Consider the following 18,767-nt stretch of genomic DNA (forward strand, 5'->3'; position numbering starts at 1 on the left):
TGTTAAACTTCGCAAACAAGTTGGAAGGATAAATGGAGAACCACCTCAGTATGAAATAAAAATGAGTCAGAGGAGATACATTCCACAATGGACAATGGCTCATCTTTTATGACTTACAACACAATGATCTGATTACTGAATGATAGAAGAAAGATGCAGTTTTACTTAACAAAATTTTGTATCACGAACTAAAGGCAGGTTTCAAGACAAAAGACCAAATTAATTTAATGAATTGTCTCTTTAAATGGATCCTCTCTTTAAGCAGGTATGTATTTGTATTAAACCACCCCATGTCCCAAAGCATATTCACAGGGAAAAAAGGATCATTGACTTCTAACTTTTCATAAAAGCATCATTCATTATTACACAGCATTAACTTTTGTAAATAACAAAGCAGAACAAAACATAAAACCACTATTATAAGCAAACGTCTAAAATAGGTTTTGATAAAAACCTGTAAATCATTTACATCAGCAATGAAGTGGGCTGCCCATTGAAAAAACCACATTTTATTCTCAGACTAATCTCATCTCTGGCAGAAGCTTAGCTGTAACAATTATGCTGTTTATGAATAAGGCGAGATAGATTATAAGCACACAGGCTTTCCTTCTATTAGAGTATTTAATTATGTAGCCATATGAAGACTCATTTATGTATTTTTAAAATGTTCTAGAAGTTGTTTCAGAGAATTTCTTTGTTCAAAAACTAGCATCATACACCTCCTCAAGTGCTCAGTGGGGAAATGTCCATTGTACCCAGACATTTTGGGGAAAGGGGGTGGCGGGAGGGGGTATTCCCTAAGCAACACTGAAAAATAGGTATTCATTTATAAAAATGCAGGAGCATACCTTCTGGCCAAGAAACAGACTTTTGGTGGACAGGACTGTGAAACCATCTGCAGGAGTTCCCTCTGTCGTGCTGTCAGCACTGGCTGATTTGCTCACTTCTCCCTGCTTCTTCTTCCAAAAATAGAGTTAATTAGTTAACTCAAGGCTGAGAGAAAAACACCATTTAATAACAGGAAGATATATGACATGCCATAAATGTTTACCAGGCAATAAAATGCCAGTACAAACACTGGCATTTGGATTTTATCCTTTAGTCTAACTAAAGTGACTGATTACAGCTGAAGGAATCAATAGGAAAAATGACCTTAATGTCTGTATATCTGCATAAGCCTTTTCTTGCCTACGACAGCGCACAATTCAGATGACAGTTGTCTTAAATGTTGCAGAAAAAAAATATAAACAACCCCAAACTTTTAACAGCTTTCTAATGGCTCGTGTGCAAAAAGATAATGTATCTATTTATATGTGTGGGCAGACATTCATTCTAAGGTAAAAAACTGACTTGTCAGAGTTCAAATTTTGTCTCTTTGAACTGAGGTGCTCCCAGACTTCACAAACTTATTTTTAGAAATATTGCTTTGAAATCTGGCCGTCCTTAGAGTCAGAGTCAGAACAATACATCTACTTTCAACCTGCCTAGTAGTCGGAAATGGGCTGAACAGTTTTCTCTGTCTTGTTTAAGGTGATCACTTTCCTTTATCTCCAGTAAAACTGAAGGGGGAGAAGGAGTTCCCCTCAACCACCATTCTTTTTTTTTTTCAACTGTATTACTGAATAAAAATGATAAGTTTCAGGAATTAATTGATTTACTGAATAAAAATGAGAATTAGGAACATTTTGAAAAGGATGCTTCATGAAGATAGTGAATTGACTGCTGTGGTTATAAACTCAATTGGTGCCAAAAATCATTTTGTATTTTCAGTAAAATTACTACTTATGATTTCATATAAATATCTGGTGCCTCAGCAATACCTATGCTGAAGCTAAAAAGCACACCTGGAATATTAAGCAAGCCACTGTTCTCCTATTGTCCCTTTCCAAAGTATATAAACTAAATCTGTGGCTGAGCAACTAAAATGACTTTGATGCAAGGGTATATTGGCGCTTCTAAAAGCTGCAACCATGCTTTACTTTACACAAATGTTTTGAAAATTAGATTTTCATGGGCCCTATTTCAATTCCCTAGGAGTTTACTGTTAGCCAAATACCAATATAGTAAGCAGACAATACAGTTTATTGTGTGGAAGAAAAACAGAACCCCACAACAGACTTCCTGCTTTTGTAATCAAGTAGGGGAAAAAAAATTCCAGATTTAGGGAAATTATTAGCACATGGTTATTAGAAGCACTGCACTTGAAATGTCAGCTACTAGGTGTTCTAAGAGAGAACACTAAATTCAACAGTGTGAAAAACAAAGAAGTGAAACAATCAGAAGAGTGACCAAGTAAACAATAACAGAGACATACAGGATGAATACAGAAGCTTTGACCCGGAAGGCAACTTTTCACATGCATTGTCCATTTCATGTGAAATTCGTGTACTTTTCTTCCTACTTTCATAACCTATTCCTTGACTGTAGTTGTTTTGGGGAAAAAAAACCAAAACAATCCAAAACCAAAACAATCAAAAAACCCCCAAACAAACAAACAAAAAACTTTGGTTACACATGCACACATTATAAAGATTCCCTACTCCTACAAACCGAAACTAAAAAAAAAAGAATGAAGGAATGTTCTCATTAGCTTAAAAAAAGATGTTATTCTTAGTTTCCTAGCATAAGAAAAATCACATTTTGGTCCTCTTGTTCTTCCCCTCACCTCCACACTTCATTTTGAGTGAGTTTAATTAATTAGTAGGAATTAAAAAAAAACAAGTCTAAACATGGAAGAGTCTCATCTATAACATACTAATAACAGAGGGAACATCTGTGGGTCTTTAGCTCAGCCAAAGAAATTCTGTGTAGCCACAATACGGTTTCTCTGATGCTGCAAAGAGACTCAGCTACCTGATCAAGCAGAATTGCATCCTACTTCAGCAGCAGTATTTCACACTCCTTGGATTTCATCAAATCCACTAACTAAGAGGAATCTTATACTAAGCTGGAACAAAACAAAACCCATTAAAAAAAACAACAAACAACAGAAAAATACAACAATTGAAAACCAGACTCTGACACGCTAACGGCTGAGGACATTACTACAACGCAAGTGACTTAGGCTGGTGTTTTTCTTCAATACTTGTAATTGCAAAATGCTGCTTTAGTGTGACTTCACTTTTGAAAAAAAATACCCAGATTCCCTGTTTCTTGCAGACAAATATCAATACTTGAACAAAGTCCAAGCAAGTTTACTGTGCCTAGCCCAATGCAGGCACCTGCGCAGTCACAGCAAAGCTACACCTACAGTTCCTACATCAGGTCTCGTTTGCTCATCAGTAAGGCGTAACTAGTATAGCCCCCATACACCTCTTCTGCCTCTTGGTGCCTCCAGCCTGTGCCTGTCTAGCGACTGTTTCATACAAAGAACAGAGTCTTTACAGCTTGCCTGCCTGTCCTATAGACCTGTGCCACTTCTAAGGGTTTTCAGACTTCCAGCCGCACTAGGGAGAGGGCAGCACTCCTCCTTCAGCATTTGCTTACGCCGCTACTGAAATCACTATCGTTAACAACACATGGAACAGAAAGTCCACCCCACATGATGCTCCCTACAGCTACTACTAGCAAGCTTGTCTGGGTTATAAATAAACAGATTACTCTACCTTGGACTTCCTTGCCCCTTTCTTGCCGCCTGTTTTCTTTGATACAGTTTTTTTCTGTGATGGAGACTTTGCCTTCTTTGCTGGAGGTGGAGTGATGATGGCTTCCAGTTTTCCTTTCGATCCCCGCTTCTTTGCCAACAGCTCTGGGTGAATATTGGGTAACACTCCACCACTGGCTATGGTGACCCCTTTCAATAGCTAACAAAAACCCAAAAGTTGTAAATGACAAATTTCAGCATTTACTTACCAATAAACAGAAAATGCCATTTACTGCAAACTTTGTACATTGCCTTGAGTTTTAACTGGTTCTTGTACATATCTCAACACATTATCCTTGAAGAAGAGAGACACGAAATGTATGAAATGAAGTTGATCATGTACTAAATTATAACTATAAAGGGAATATGTATTCTTCTTGCATATATGCTTGTTACTGTCAGTATCTCTTGGGCTCACACAAGATCTGTTTCTGTGAAGCCATGCAATGAAGACTGTTCCCCAGCTACTAGAAACCAGGACAGCCCCAGCCACAGACATGAGGGCTTTGCAGGGCAGCCTGCATGAGGGATGGGACCCCAAAGTCCATGGTACAGGACTGCAATGGGTACCATGCTGTGGAGGACACAATGTATGTCCCAATTGCTGAATTTTCTTGAAAGGGCATCTTTTAAAACAGGATTTTTCTTTCTTAGAAAAAGAAACTTCAAATGGAGGGTAACATTTACACAAATCTCTATACCTGGAAGTCTTTCTTCAAAAAAATCTTTATGTAGTTGAAGAAAAGCAGATCAATATTCAAAAGTGTGCAGTTCATTCAAGCCTTTAAAAGCAGAGGTGAAATATATCATGTTCTGTATTTAAAACCACTTTAACCCATTTTTATACATCTAACTGGGATTAATTCACTATTCGGGAGGATACAAACGGTGACATCAAAGTCCCTCAGGTACTCCCACCTTTTGATTCGTGTTTACTGCTCCCCAACCACAACTCAGTGAGGCTCCAAGCTTACAAAGGGATGATGAATGGAAAATATTATCAAATTTCAGACAAAGCCAGGAGGAGGTTGGTTTGGGGATATTTTTTTTCCCCCCTGCTCCATCACGATACACAGGTTTGGAAAAAGTATCTTTTCAGACGTGTTTTTTACAGCACCTCACACAAAGGGACTTTAATCCTAGCCAGTGCCTCTGGCTGACACCACAACACTGTAATAATAATGCCTGAATATTTTTGGCTAAGTTAAAGGCATCTTGAAATCTGCAAAGGACACAGACTTGCAAGAATTCCAGAGCTCTTAATTCTGTGGTCACAATGACAGACTTCAATGGGAACAGGATAGGTCCCACTGAGTCCTAAGCTGCTTAAGGGGGAAAACAAAAACAAAAAGCATCTATAAGATTTTCTCCACGTCTTTGTAGAGTTTATGACAATGTCCCACTCTAACAGAATTGGTTGTAATAGTGCGAGCAATGTCATATTGCATCTCCGTTGCATTTTCACACATTTTACATAATTAAGCTGAGTGCTATAGGTAGTTACCCAGGCAGTGTGCTAGTGAGTGAATGAGCTGTTTCCTGGTGGGCTACTCAATAAGCAGAGGTCTTGAGTTACAATTCAGCTATACGGAAAGACAATTTAAAAAGCCCTAAAGGAAATCCTGGCCCTCACACGGTGGAGTTTTTTCTTACCTGATTTAATTCTTCATCATTTGCTACAGCCAACAGGATGTGTCTAGGAGTGACTCGACCCTTCTTGTTGTCCCTTGCTGCATTTCCAGCCAATTCAAGAATTTCCGCTGGGAAAGAAGTAAGCTCCTTTTAATTACATTGTGATCATTAAGAAAAATCAATGTGTTATTTAGCATCCATGCAAAAAGATATCTGAATTATATCATGTTATTCCTAACTGCTGTAGCATACCCTCAATAGACATCCAACCCTAAAATTATAATTTTCTTTTTATATGTCTAATCACCGAAAGGCAAATGTATACTTGAAGTGCTGTGGTCTAAACTATATTTACTTTTTGTCCTTTTAAAGCAGTTACCCTAGATTCTTGACTTTTCAGTGTTCTTCTCAAGGCTACTGTGTGTTCATTTCCTAGGATCCCTCTCCTATCAGGTGATGGAGTACTAGCTGTACAAATGCTATAGTTTTTTTTTCCTCACACCTGTCATAAATGTGAGTTCTGGTTTGCATCACTTCTATTTTTTTATTACTGGAAAAGATGCTATTCTCAGTTTCTCATTTTTAACATTATGGAAGCATGTAAGCACACATCCATGTTAGGACACTAAAAATACAAACTCTGCTGCTACACTGACTTGATGATTTTTTTTCTCTCTTTGAGAAGAAGTTTCTGTCCAGAAAAAGTAATTGATGAATCACGTTTGTTTGCTCCTAGTAAATTATCTCCTTAGAAGAAATTTCCAGTCCTGACAAAATATGTTTAACAGCTGTGCATATGATGGCTTTTATTGGAATTAGGAAAGATTAACTTGCTCCCTTGCAAGGATCTGTGAAGTGAAAGGCTAGAACATTACCTGCTAACTTACCTGTCTTCAACTCAACAAGCCTTAGGCAAAGAATGCAATTAATTACAAGAAAGTCTGGGGAACAATTAAAAAAAATGACATAACATGTTTATCTGACTTTGCAATTATGTGCTATTGCTGTCTCCATTACACACCACCTTTCATGTCCCTCTGTACAGACTGTGTTTCACTATTGCTTTTGGTATATTTCCTTTTGCAAACGTCGTAACATTTGGAGAAAAAGAGAAAAAAAGGAAACAAAAATGCCTTTTTTACATCTATTACACACTAATATATTAAAATTTAACATTAGAATAGGGTATGAGCTTGATTTCACATTTAACAACTGACTATACCATGAAAGCTCTCCCATAAGCTGGCTTTAGAGGCAAATAGAACTGAATTAAGACATTAATCTGGAAATGAAAAAGACTAAAATCAAAGCTCACATGACCACATGCCTTTATCATAACACACAGTAAATCTTAAGTAATACTACATAGCACAGACTGTAGCTTTTCATTAGGCTGAATTTAACATGATTCTCCAATTATTTTTCATCTTAAGTCCCATAATAAGCTAGTTATGACACCTACTGGAAAACTTACAGCTGCTTCTGGATGTTCTACACTTAAGCTTCATTGGGGATTTTGGTAGGCTTTCACTATTTTTGTGTTCTTCAAAGTGCACAATTAACTTTATTATAGGGCAAGACAGAATATTAAGTCTAAGCCCCCAAAAGTAACTCAACATTTCATGCTGACAACAATCGCTTCAATTTATTTTTAAAGAAGGATTAGCAGGGTAAGGTCAACCTGAGTATGCCTTCCACACCTCCAAAGAACTCAATTAAGCTGGCATAATCCTTTTCACATACTTCTCAAAAGCCACAGCTCAGACATAGGAGGTTTAGCTTGCATTCAGCACCGCATACAGCCGCCTGTTGTGACAGAAGACCTGTATCACCCTCCAACGGACAAGCTGCGCTCTCGGTTACACCCCGTGCATCCCCCTGACCTCAGTAAGATTCTGTGTCACTGTAGTAACACCAGCATCTCCACCTCTCTAGATCAGGAATTGTTTTGTTTGTATCTCAGACTTTATTGCTGGCTGAAAAGCATGGGAAGGATTTGCCGCAAACAGCGGACTACTTTTCGGCTTGCCTCTGCTTCCCCCACCTCTGCTTCTTTACTGCATCAGGCACTGCTGAACAGTTGGGCCGTGTTATTCGCTGCAACCGATCAGCATAACTATGCAGACAGGTCATTTTGTAACTAAAGAGTCTAAGAAAGTGTTATGCCTGTAAAGCACAGAGGAATGTTTTATTTGTTCCTCATAAAACTAAAATGTCTGCCTTGTACAGTGGAGAACTGTTCTTGTAAGTGCTAAGCCCTCTTCCTTGGACAGGAAACTCATTTTGAAATTACAGTTTTCTAATGGTCCTTTAGGGAAGTTGAGGTACCCCACTTCCTTTTCAGGAACAGAACGCTTTGCACTGGCGTTGAGGACCACAAAAGAGGAGCTTGGGGAGAGGGAGAGAGGAGGAGGAGGGCATGGAGGGTGGAATTTTTCTTCTGGCCTTCTCCTCAGCTCTCCAATAATAATCAAGTATTGCTTGTGCATGCAGAGAGACCCACAGCACAGAGGACAACAAAACTCAGCTACGCACACAAGTCTGGTCAAAGGGGGACTCTCTCCCATTTAAAAACAGAAGATTGGGAGGTATTTGAGCTGAAGCCAATATAGGCAACAATTTTTTGATTTAGCACTGACACAGACAAACCTAATTCAAACCCAACAGATCAGAGCACTTACAAATGCTAGAAATGAAGACTTTCTGGATCTGGATGGGATCTGGACTACTTGCCTGGATTTTGCTTGCAGCCAGCTTTACTTTCACATCTGTTTTATGCTACTTTAATTCTAAAGATTTAAATGGCGTTTCGTCCATGTTTTAAACCAATTTAAAATTAGATTAAAATCTAGCTCTCTCTGTAAGGGAGCTGATTCAAATTTCCAGAATAATCACTCTGGATTTAGGTGTGGAGCTGGAAGGAATAGTAGGTGGGAAAAGGTATTTAAAATTGAGATGGGATCCGAATTCTTAGGTCAGACCCGTCTTTGGAAGTGCCATTCTACCAGGTTCAAAGGTTTGAGTCACTGAAGAGTTCTGTTTCATTAAAGGTAATCTTCCAACAGTGGGAAAAAATAGGCATTCAAAAATCAACTCCTGCAACCGAACAGGGTCAAGAGAGAAAGCTTTGCTTGTAAGTGTTGAGGCAAAAGAAAGTGTTAAGAGCTTCCATGACATCAGGATTCACTCAGCTTGTATATATCCAGCCAGAAGACCAAAACAAGAACATTTTACAAAAATGAGGCCTCACAAAAAGGATGTAAGTTGCATAATGTCTATTCCATTCCTTTCACATATTTACTCAAGGCATTTCCCCCCTAGAGAATAATTACACCACCACCACTCAGGCAAAAGGCAACTATGAGACACACTTTACAGAAATACCAAACACCCAAATCTCTGGTTTTTTTCTTTTTTATGAGGAAAATATACAAGTTATTCAATATTATAAGCTTTTGAAGGTGTAATTCTTCAATTACTACATATTGAAATCTTAGGTTAATATGAAGAGATACTGCTTACATTTGCACAAATGACTTTTTCTGTGCTTTTGAATAATCTCAAACAAAAAAAGCAAACCAGCATGTATTGCTTTAACTGCAGGTATAAAACAAGCCAGTGAAAAAGCTGTGAGAAGTATATAATTAGGAAAGAAAAAAATTAAGTAGGAATGCCATGTCAGCATGTATGGACAGCTGTTACGTAGCAAGAGAAGAGTTGAATGCCTTAGAAATTGGACGATAACATGAGTACATCAATTTGATGTAAAAGACGGTTATGATTAATATTTTTCTTCTTTTCAGTCATTGTTAAAGTAGAAGGTTAAAGTGGGAAGAGAAAGTCCTAAAAGTTAAGAAATTTTATCTTAAAATTTAACTTAAAGGTAGTTCTCATTTATATCAACTGAAAAAATCCTTTGTAATATTTAGAACTAGGCAAACGGATACAGGTAGTGAAAACTGGTCTAAGCCTGTTCTCAGCACTTAAACCAAAACTGCTTTTCTTCTGCTGAGGTTTTTAAAAGTTCAGTTAAATATTTTTAAAGGAGAAAAGAAAACAGGTTGTATATCTTTGTACTTAAGCCTGAGATAAGACCACAGGAAAAGCTGTTCTCAAGGCATTTCCTACTCAAACACAACCAAAAAGTGTTAGAAGTCTCCGCAGAAACCTCATCCTGAAGCAAGTTTTCAGGGCGAGTTCCTCATCCTTTACTTGCAGAGACTCTGACCTCTGGCCATCTTTTGGACATCCTTCTAAGTTCCCAATTTTATTATTTGCATTTCCCTGTTTCACAGTAGTACTGCTCTGCCTTGAATACTGTTGCTTTGGAATTTCACAACACTTGCAAATTTTGGAACAAGAACTCAAGACAAGGCTAAAATGAAGCAAATTACTATTAGACCAAAACAAAGCAGGCACAGTAGCAACTGCAGACCTGGATGGAAACAAAAGCAAATGCATTCTTCCCCCACTCCTGGAGAATGCTCTAGCTCATTTACCCTAATTTTCAAACCAAATATTACTGGTCATTACTGAACAAAACTCCTTTAAAGCCTAAATGACAAGGCCTTTAGCTTATCGTGCATTCCAGGCTATAATACTTTCTAAATGTAAATAGTCAATTCAATCTGGTCTGAGTTTATCCCCAAAATGTTTTTTCTTCTTTTTTTTTTTTTTGGTTTACATCTCAAGCTAAAACACTGCTGTTGCATTGAATCCTTTTGTCCACCTTCTCTTCAGGGAGATGAAATCATAGCTTTGAAAATTAAACTCTTAACAACTAACAGGTGATGTGTTGACACAAGGCCAATTTCTGAACACGCAAGTTCCAACAGGAACAAGCCAGAGGTTTCTAAAAAATTTTGAAGCCCCTCCTCAAAAGAAAATTGAGAGCAATATCCAGAAATCAAAGAAAAGTGAATGTTGATACAATTCCATTGAGAAAACGTGTATTTGCTACAAAGCCAACTACATGACAAGGAGTCTGTTTATTGTACTTTAAATTAATCATCCTTCCATCAGCATTTTATTGACTTCAGAATCATTTTACATGATTCCGGAAGGTTTTAACCCAATCAACCCCAATCAACCCAGACTGTTAAGAGTTTCCTGCATTCTTCTCTCTGTGTATTCCACCCAATCCCCCTGGAATCTGCAGTTGCGAGAATGAAGGTAGAATCATTTAACAACACTTTCCCTCTCATGCATTCCAATAAAACAGTTCTCAGCCTTGGTTCAAAGTCATGGAAATTTGATGCAGTGAAAATCAATTCAAGAAATTTTGCTGCTTTGAACAAGCCTTGATGAAACCTCAACTCTCAACAGGGCAATCATTCTTTTAGGGTGCGATAAAAAACCTTCAGTCTTTAGTGTCTGAGCTGTATCAAAACTAGGCCCCTTAAAGGAGAAACTGTTAACTTTGCCAAGTTATTGTAAGTTTTGCATTTCTGTGAGGCAGATGACAGACTGCTGTTTACATAAAACTCAAGTTCAGGCCACAAAAGTCACTTCCACTTATAGCCTTCTGATCTGACTCACACTTCTTTTCAGCTCTTTTCTACACTTTAATACCATTCATTATTTTTTTTGTAAGAGATCTCATGTTATTTAACTTCCTAATTTTTTAAGTTTTTTGGTTAACTATTGATCTGTAAAAGGTATGTAAGTTCACTTTTCGGGGAAACTTGAAAACCAGGAAACCTGAAATCCACTTTCTACTGAAAGTGAATTTCAACTCAAACGTTATTTATTACAACAGTTACATCCCATGTACTAATTTAAAAAGCGATAGTCTATTTCTTCTCCACTGACTTAAAGAATCCTGATCTAACTCAAATTAACCTTTTTTCTTTTTCAGTGGAGCTTCCTCTACCTAGCAGTTTACATTTTGCTGTTACTTCTAACAGTTTACATACGTTTTAGAAATGCACTCAAATACGATTAATATAACTGCTGCCAGACATTACTTGATCAAGTGCAGCATGTATGGTTTGGTCTGGCTGTCACAGAGTACAGGAGACCACTCATGTCTTAAGACTCGGTCCTAGTTTAGTCTTTGACCTTTGCAGGCACATGTTGGGAACCTGTATTTCCAAACGTTAAAGAAGTCAAGTGGCAGATGCCAATCATCTGCTGAAACTCAGTGAAAATTTATAACGTTATTAACAAAAAGAGGAAAGGACTTCATATGGAAATTTTGGATTTTACTGAAGTGACTCCAAACCATGGGCTTGAAAAAGGAAACGGGTATGCGTATCAAGAGTGTGTGTACCCATGCCCCTACAAAGAGCAACAAGACATACAAGGCAGTGTCAAAAGCTTTACTAAACAATGACCAAAGCTGATGCAATCCATATATGCTCTGCTCTCATTTTTCTAGAGCACTCATTGCAATGTGATCTGGCAGATTTTTTATTAGATACTGCCTCTGCCAGTGAGAGAAGTGGGATTCAATGTTTATTACTGAAAATATTATGACTCATTAAATTGCTGTTGTCTCAAAGTCTTTCCTCCACATCAAGTCTTTTTGTATCAAGTTAGCAAAGGAAGCCATAATAAATACAAGTATCTGTAGACAAATACAACTGTTATTATCTAGAAGAAATATATTTACAAGTATTTTTCCCCATTGCTTTACAGAAGCAGTATAGGGGTGACTATATAGATTTTTCAAAAAAAAAAAAAAGGCATTGAACATGCTATGTCTGGAGAACAAAGCATGTAAAAAATTCTATTACTTTGGGTGTTCTGTGGTAGGTGAACGTATAACTTCACTGGAGCAAAAAATACATCTAGCCTGATACCCTGTCCCCAGCCAGTGCCCGAGAGCAGATGCTCAGGAAGATTAAAGGAACAGGCAAACTTAAAATGCTATTTTTCCATAACATTCCCTTTGATTCCAGCCATGTGCAACTTGGTGGTTTCCCAACTTAGAAATGCCATCTTTGTGTTTAGTCCCCCAATGGATTTTATTTCTATGGATGTGTCTAATTGTTTTCTGAAACCATTCAGAATGGTTTGGTATCCATTTTTGGTATCCATAACATCATGGGATAACAAGCCTCACTACATCACAGACATTTTTTCAATTTGGAGGAAAAATATCTCCTGTTTGTTTTAAAAAATATTGTAAAAAATATTGTATTTCACTGTATACCCCCAAATTTATTTTTCCCCAATGAAGTTTATATTGAGAATGGAGCATTCATCTGACTGCTCCTAAGAATCCACATGGAATTTCAACCCTAAAAGAAATTCTGTGGAAAAAAGACTGAAGACCAAACACATAACATGATTTGAAGTCAGGCATTCTTAAATAATCCTTATGGAAAAAAGAAAAGGGGAAAAAATCATGCTTACAATACTTGATGTAAGAACTTCTAAAGTTTGAGAAAATCTGAGGAAAGAAACTGGTAAATACTGCACGCTACTCTAGAAAACTAGGATGTCTTCCTGCTTTCTAATTGTGCTTTAACTGTCAGTCTCAAGAATAAAGGGCCAAAGAAGGAAAGACTTGAGCTTTATAGATTCTTTTGTTTTTCTCAAAAAGAGATAAAAGTTGAGAGAAAGGTAAGGGTAGAAAAAAATGCGTGGCAAAATCAGCCATATTTTTGTTTTACACTTCACTTAAATTCCATTCTTCAAAACAAAGGGTGATACCAATATCAAATTGAACAGCAGTTTATAGTAGAAGTCATTACTTTGTTGCAACTTAGCCAAACAAATAGATGTAATGACTGTTACTAGAATAAAAAGAATTTAATTCTAGATCTAAGGATATTAAAATATAACTAAAATTTAGCATTTTCAAGGGAGAAAATAGTTTGGTGACCATGATGTAAAAAACAAACCAACCCGGCCCAGCATTTTGTACGTTATCGCAATACGACACACATCACAATGCAAATTCTGTTGCATATTTACCCCTCCGAAATAAGTGTCTATACTGACATATCAGTATGCACGGTTAGGGCTTTTATTATGAGAAAATGCTTTGGCTTTTATTGTTTTTCATCAAACCTGATCTGTGTAGCTTGGAGAATACATTAGGTCTCCAATCGGGTAAGTATTTTTGTATCGGCAGCTATTGTAACTCAGAGATCTGCTGAAGTTTATGGGACTACAAGATAAGATAGGCATATATGTAAGTGTTTACAGGGTTGGAGCCAAGGAAGGGCTTATTAGTGAAAGAAAACTTTTCATTTATATACATTTAAAGCAGACTGGTTCATGCATTTATAAATTCAGAAAGAAAGTTGGTCATTCAGTTGGTAACAATGCAAAGTTTTATATCTGAAGAGGCACTTCTTACATGTATAGCAATTTTAAATTGTGACAATCTCACTTCTCTTAAGAGCATGACACAAGTCTTACGTAAAAGAGGAATTTTACAAAGGAGCTCTGCTCTGCTGATATTTTCGAAAGGTACCTGCTATTGCCATAAACAACCCTGCTGTTGTTTATGTTGTTTTAGGTCCAGTATTAATCCATATTAAAAACACTGGATCTGAAGAGGTAGTTTCAATGCTTGCTCAAGTAACGCACAGGTCCTACAAACGCCTAATTTATTTTAAACCTCTTTTGGGACACAGTTTGTGGCACAACACCGTAATAGGGATTAGTGTTTCTAAAGCTGCCTGTTTAAATAGAAGAAATGTATCTTGGTAGTGAATGCACATTTCAACGGTATCAAAAAGATACTGTCAATTGATTCTCTTCTTAAATTTCATTACTCCCTAAGGACCGTTATTTATGGTAGTCTCAGAATGCCTGGAACTTGAATCTGCTTTTAACCTAATGCTATTTTACTGTGGACCTCTGAGCTCCCCTCTGCCTCGAAGCAGAAGTTCAGCAGTACATCTGCTTTGACAAACAGGGCAAATGATTGTTTTCCTCTGTGACCCTGTACAAATTTTCAGCAGCGAGCAGAACACAAGAGGTGAACAGCAGTTCAAGTTGATCAGCTTGCATATCGGAAAGCGAGCGTCTGAAGTGAGCAGTTAAACTTACTGCATTCAGGAAGGACTTTCATTTTGCAGCCAATCAGCAGCTGGCTTAAGAAAGTTTTCCACATCGAAAATTAATCAAGATGAAAATGCAACGAACTGAGCTCCAGCACATGAACCTCCATAAAGGGATTCTGGTGACATCAGAAAGCCTGAAAACAAAAACTCAGGTAAGCACCAGAATGCCTCAGATGCAATTCTAACCGTGGGATTCAAAAGGTGCTTATTTTACATTTTAACAAAATACATGATCAACAGTACACAATGGGCAATAAAAATCCAGTTGAGAAAAAAATCTAATGGAGAAAACAGACATTTAACATTTTCTCCTACCTTACTTCAGTATGTACAGAACAAATATAAATCAAAGTCTCATTTCTTCTCTATTCCTGTTCTCCTGCTGTTTTATAAACTTCTCCTTCTCCTCATTTGCTATGACATTTTGGCAATTGAAAATTATTTACAGTGTAGAGAAGACGATGGGGGGCAGGGGGAGCAGAAATCACTTGCAGGCCTGGTTCTTGCTGCCTTTAAATATGCTCAAGAGATTTCTATTTTTTAAGGGCAAAGGAGTATCTTTTTCAGTTAGTAAGAAAGTTTGGACTATATTGTAATTTATGCAAGCGATACATCTGAAGGGAACATATCTGATTACATGTATGGCTGGACCAGTCCTGACAAATACAAACCATAGAACTCCATCTGAGTGGCTGCAATGCCCCAAATGAAGCCTGTGGCCATCCTCTTGACTGACCTAGTGGTTTGTTTTTTTTTTTTTTTTGACATAAACTGATACTGATGCACTACTTTGCAGAGAAAATAAGGAATGGATTGCAGTTTTCTGAAGTACGTTAGGGAAGATAAACAGGCAATGAACCATTGTAAAACAAGTGCCACAATAAGGAAAAAAGATAAAAGGAATTATTAACACTGAACTTCTTGCCAGCTTAAAGCAGTTGATAATGCTTAAAATTAGTTCTACAGCATAAGCAGAAATTAATCAAATATTCTGACTCTTCCCTGCAAGACTGGCAGCACTGCATGAACCGCTACTGCAAAGAAGGAAAAGAAATAAGAACCATGTATTATAGTTCTTGAGCATCCACAGTATTCCTCCAGAGTAAAGAAAGGAAGTATATCCACTTGCTTCAGTAACGTTAAAACTCAGACGTACTTTCTGCACATTCACCCACGAACACACACTTGCATCCTATTTACAGTGGACATTACACATTATTTCCTTAGATGAAAAGCAGGAAAGAATAAGCAGGTGGTATGCTTAACAAACCAAACTGCATACACTGGGTGTGCTGATGAGAGAATTATTTTGTAATACTACTTCTAGGTAAAAAGAACCTTTAGTGAATAACTAAGAGAAGAATACTCACTGTGCAACCTGTTTATATGTCAAGTATATTGAAACGGAAGATAAGGAAAAGCACTTTATTAGCTGAAGACCTGAAGACAAATTGTACATCTAATAATATAGTAGGTTTATTACCATTATTTTTGTAGTTACTATAACAGACAACACAGGGAAGATGTACTCCAGCCAGCCCCTGTAGAAGAAGTTGTCAGCAGCCGAGAGACTGAAAAGCAGCACAGCAAAGACGCAGTTTTTAGTTCACAGCAACTGAAGCAGCCAGACTAATTCCTGTGTGCTAAACCAGTGCATGTTCCTGCTAGCGGAGCTGTACCGTGTATAAACACGCTAATACAAAAGTACGAGAACAACATAAATGTAGTTTGAAAAAGCACTTCATTGGCACAGACTGAAGAAGGGCTTAAATTACAAATGGGCCCATACACTACAAGAAACTATAGCATGTGTATTTTTACTTTCTGATGAGTAGCCATACATACATGGTAACAGTAAGTTCCCTTCAAAGTATAAAGTGGATAAAGTCATAACTACAGATGGATCCAGAAGAGAACTCCAAGTCTGAACAGCTGGAAGCATTATGGAAGTTCAAATCTCAAACTGAACCAAACCAAAATCCCAGATCTGAGCACATTATGGGCTAATTTCAGATTTACATCAGAGTTAAACTTTAGCAAAGGCCAGCAAAATTTAGCACCTCATCTTCCGAAGGATTAAAGTCAGTGCCATATTTTGCACACACATGAACTAGTTTTCAAACCTTAGTAGGTTCCTTTCTATTAGGTCACGTCTCTGTCATTTCCCCTCCTAGTCTTTTCTGAAGTTTTTCTTTCCTACAACTGCTTTTGATATTTTACATTTTTCCTTTCCTTCCTGGATGCACAGGATTGCTTTTTTGATTTAGCCAATTTATTAGCATGCCACTTCACATGGTCTCCTTCCTATTATGTCACGTTCCTGCTTTTATTTTGAAATAGTTGAAATGCTTTCATTTAGTTTCAGATCATGTGCTGACATGAGCATCTTTAAAAACTCTCCTGGAGAGAAGTCAGGATTTCTCTGGTTTTGTGAAGTAATAACTGCCAAGAGGTAAAAAGAACACAAACCAAAAAATCTCCAAGCATCCCATTTCAAGGGAGTGTTTCTGAATTATACTGAAAAAGATGAATGACCTGAAGTTCAGAAAACATACTGAGCATTAAAGACTAAAAAATTACACTATATAGAGTGTGAAAAACTTACAGACAGAGAAGGGAAGGAAAAAACCCACTAGACTGAAACAGTCATAAAACATAAAACTATTACTAACTCAGTAAGGAAAGAAAAGAGTATCTGTGCTTTTGAGAATGCATCTATGTATAAGAATGAAAGAAAACCCTGAGATACAGGATACTAGGACTATTTACCTAGCCTTCAGAGCAGAAAAAATAAAAAAAAAAAGCTTAACAATATTTAAAGGGAGGAAAAAAAGAAGGTACTATTCCCCTTAGCTCTCTTTCCCCCCCTCCCTTTTTAATTTTTCCTAAAGAAGTGGTGTGCAAATTTTTTTTGGCTTTTTTTTTGTTGTTGATCTCCTCAGACAGTTTCCCAGGATGCACAGCAGTTAAAGAAACACCTTTAATTCCACAGCCTATTCTTAGCTGCCTAAACCATCACTGCCTCAGTGAACACTAAATCAAACAGTTAACCAGTAACATGTGCTGCTCATTAGCAGTGCCTTAAGCTCACCTGTATTGTTCTGTTTCTTTAAAAGGGCAGCATTCAAAGCACCCTTCAACCCAAGAAGCATTTTATTTGAGCTGTTATTGCTGTAACCAGGAACCTAGCTGAAGGAAATGTTAATTTTTTTAAGGCCATCTATGAAGTTTAAAAGCATTCTTTTAAAGGAAAGGCCCAAATAAAGAAAACTATGAACATGAACAAGTGAAGAAAAAAAAAACCAAAAGGATACTTGATGGCTGAGAAAATTCAATAATGAATACCTTACAGAAAACAAGCACTCTATTAATTATTCTTAATGTTACCAATCTTCATCTTTAACAGAGGAAGAAACTTTACAGAAAAAAAAATCAGCCTATTTCTGTCCTTCAACGTCAATATTCATTATAAGGTGTATCTAAAATTGTCTTAGGAGTCAGGTCACTTTGGTTTTAAATACTCCCAGCAAAGTTAAACCACAAGCTTTGTTACTTTTTGTGCTTAAGTCAAAGAAAGAATGAAGTGCACCTCTTCCTCAGAGACTCGGTGCACCCTTACAGCTTAAAGACTACCGTCCCTTGAAACACTTGTATCTGCTGCAACCAGAATATTGACGTGAGCAGATGCATTGTAAAAAGAAACACTGCTATGAGAAATGAGATCCAATTCAAGCTTTTCTCTAGTCACGCAAATAGAATCTGTCTCCAAATACTAACCCATCTAGCACTTGTGCTTTTTGCTAGATCCCTAGCCTACAGGTATACGCTTGTAAGTCAATCTGGCCACGCGAATGTGACTGAACTGGTGGTTTATTCTTATCCATTTTTTTAAATTTATTTTATTTTAAGCAAACCAATATTGTGAAAAGCCCATATGTTGATGCTATTACAGCTGGGGTTAATTTTCCATTAGAAGACTACTTTTAGAATGTTGTTTGTGGGGTAAACTTGCAACATTTTAAGTCTCATTTGAGAGGAGAACTGCTATGTAAAGATCTTTACTTGCATGTCTAGTTATGTACGTCTTTGGGCAAAGCATTTTCTTCCTTTGAAACTTCTTTCTAAATGGAGGAAAAATAATATTTTTGTCCTCCAAGAAGGTACTCTGAGGATGAGATAATTATTTCAGGTGTTCTCATTCTGATGTGATGAGAGCAACCGAGAAAGGACTATAAATGTAAGCAAATATGCTATTACATTGATCTGGGGCAGATGAACAGAGTGTGCATTTATACACAGACTCAACCAAACAAATTGCAAACAGCATATGTCGCCTCAAAAATAATCTGTAAATTGAACAAAAATGTTTTAACAATGCTGTAAGCAATCTCAGCTCTGTGTGAACACTGAGAAGCTCTCTATTTAAAAGGAATGTATATGCTTAACAGACAATTAGAACCCAAACAAAG

General features: G+C 37.2%; 1 protein-coding gene across 8 annotated transcripts in view; it reads right to left on the reverse strand.

Annotated features, from left to right (window-relative positions):
• Window positions 1–18,767, reverse strand: part of MACROH2A1 (macroH2A.1 histone) — a 47,727-nt gene that overhangs the window by 19,949 nt on the left and 9,011 nt on the right. For 4 of the 8 annotated variants that reach the window (XM_075164619.1, XM_075164625.1, XM_075164621.1 and 1 more), the window contains 3 exons: window positions 5,297–5,403; window positions 3,606–3,803; window positions 849–959 (listed from right to left, as the gene is read on the reverse strand). In XM_075164619.1, coding sequence (XP_075020720.1) covers window positions 849–959; window positions 3,606–3,803; window positions 5,297–5,403 — 416 coding nt within the window. Of the gene's footprint in view, window positions 1–848; window positions 960–3,605; window positions 3,804–4,344; window positions 4,426–5,296; window positions 5,404–14,284; window positions 14,433–18,767 lie in introns of those variants that run through there. The other 4 variants (XM_075164618.1, XM_075164620.1, XM_075164623.1 and 1 more) reach the window with 3 other exon arrangements.

This window comes from Calonectris borealis, chromosome 15 (assembly GCF_964195595.1).
Source record: "Calonectris borealis chromosome 15, bCalBor7.hap1.2, whole genome shotgun sequence".
NCBI lineage: Eukaryota > Metazoa > Chordata > Aves > Procellariiformes > Procellariidae > Calonectris > Calonectris borealis.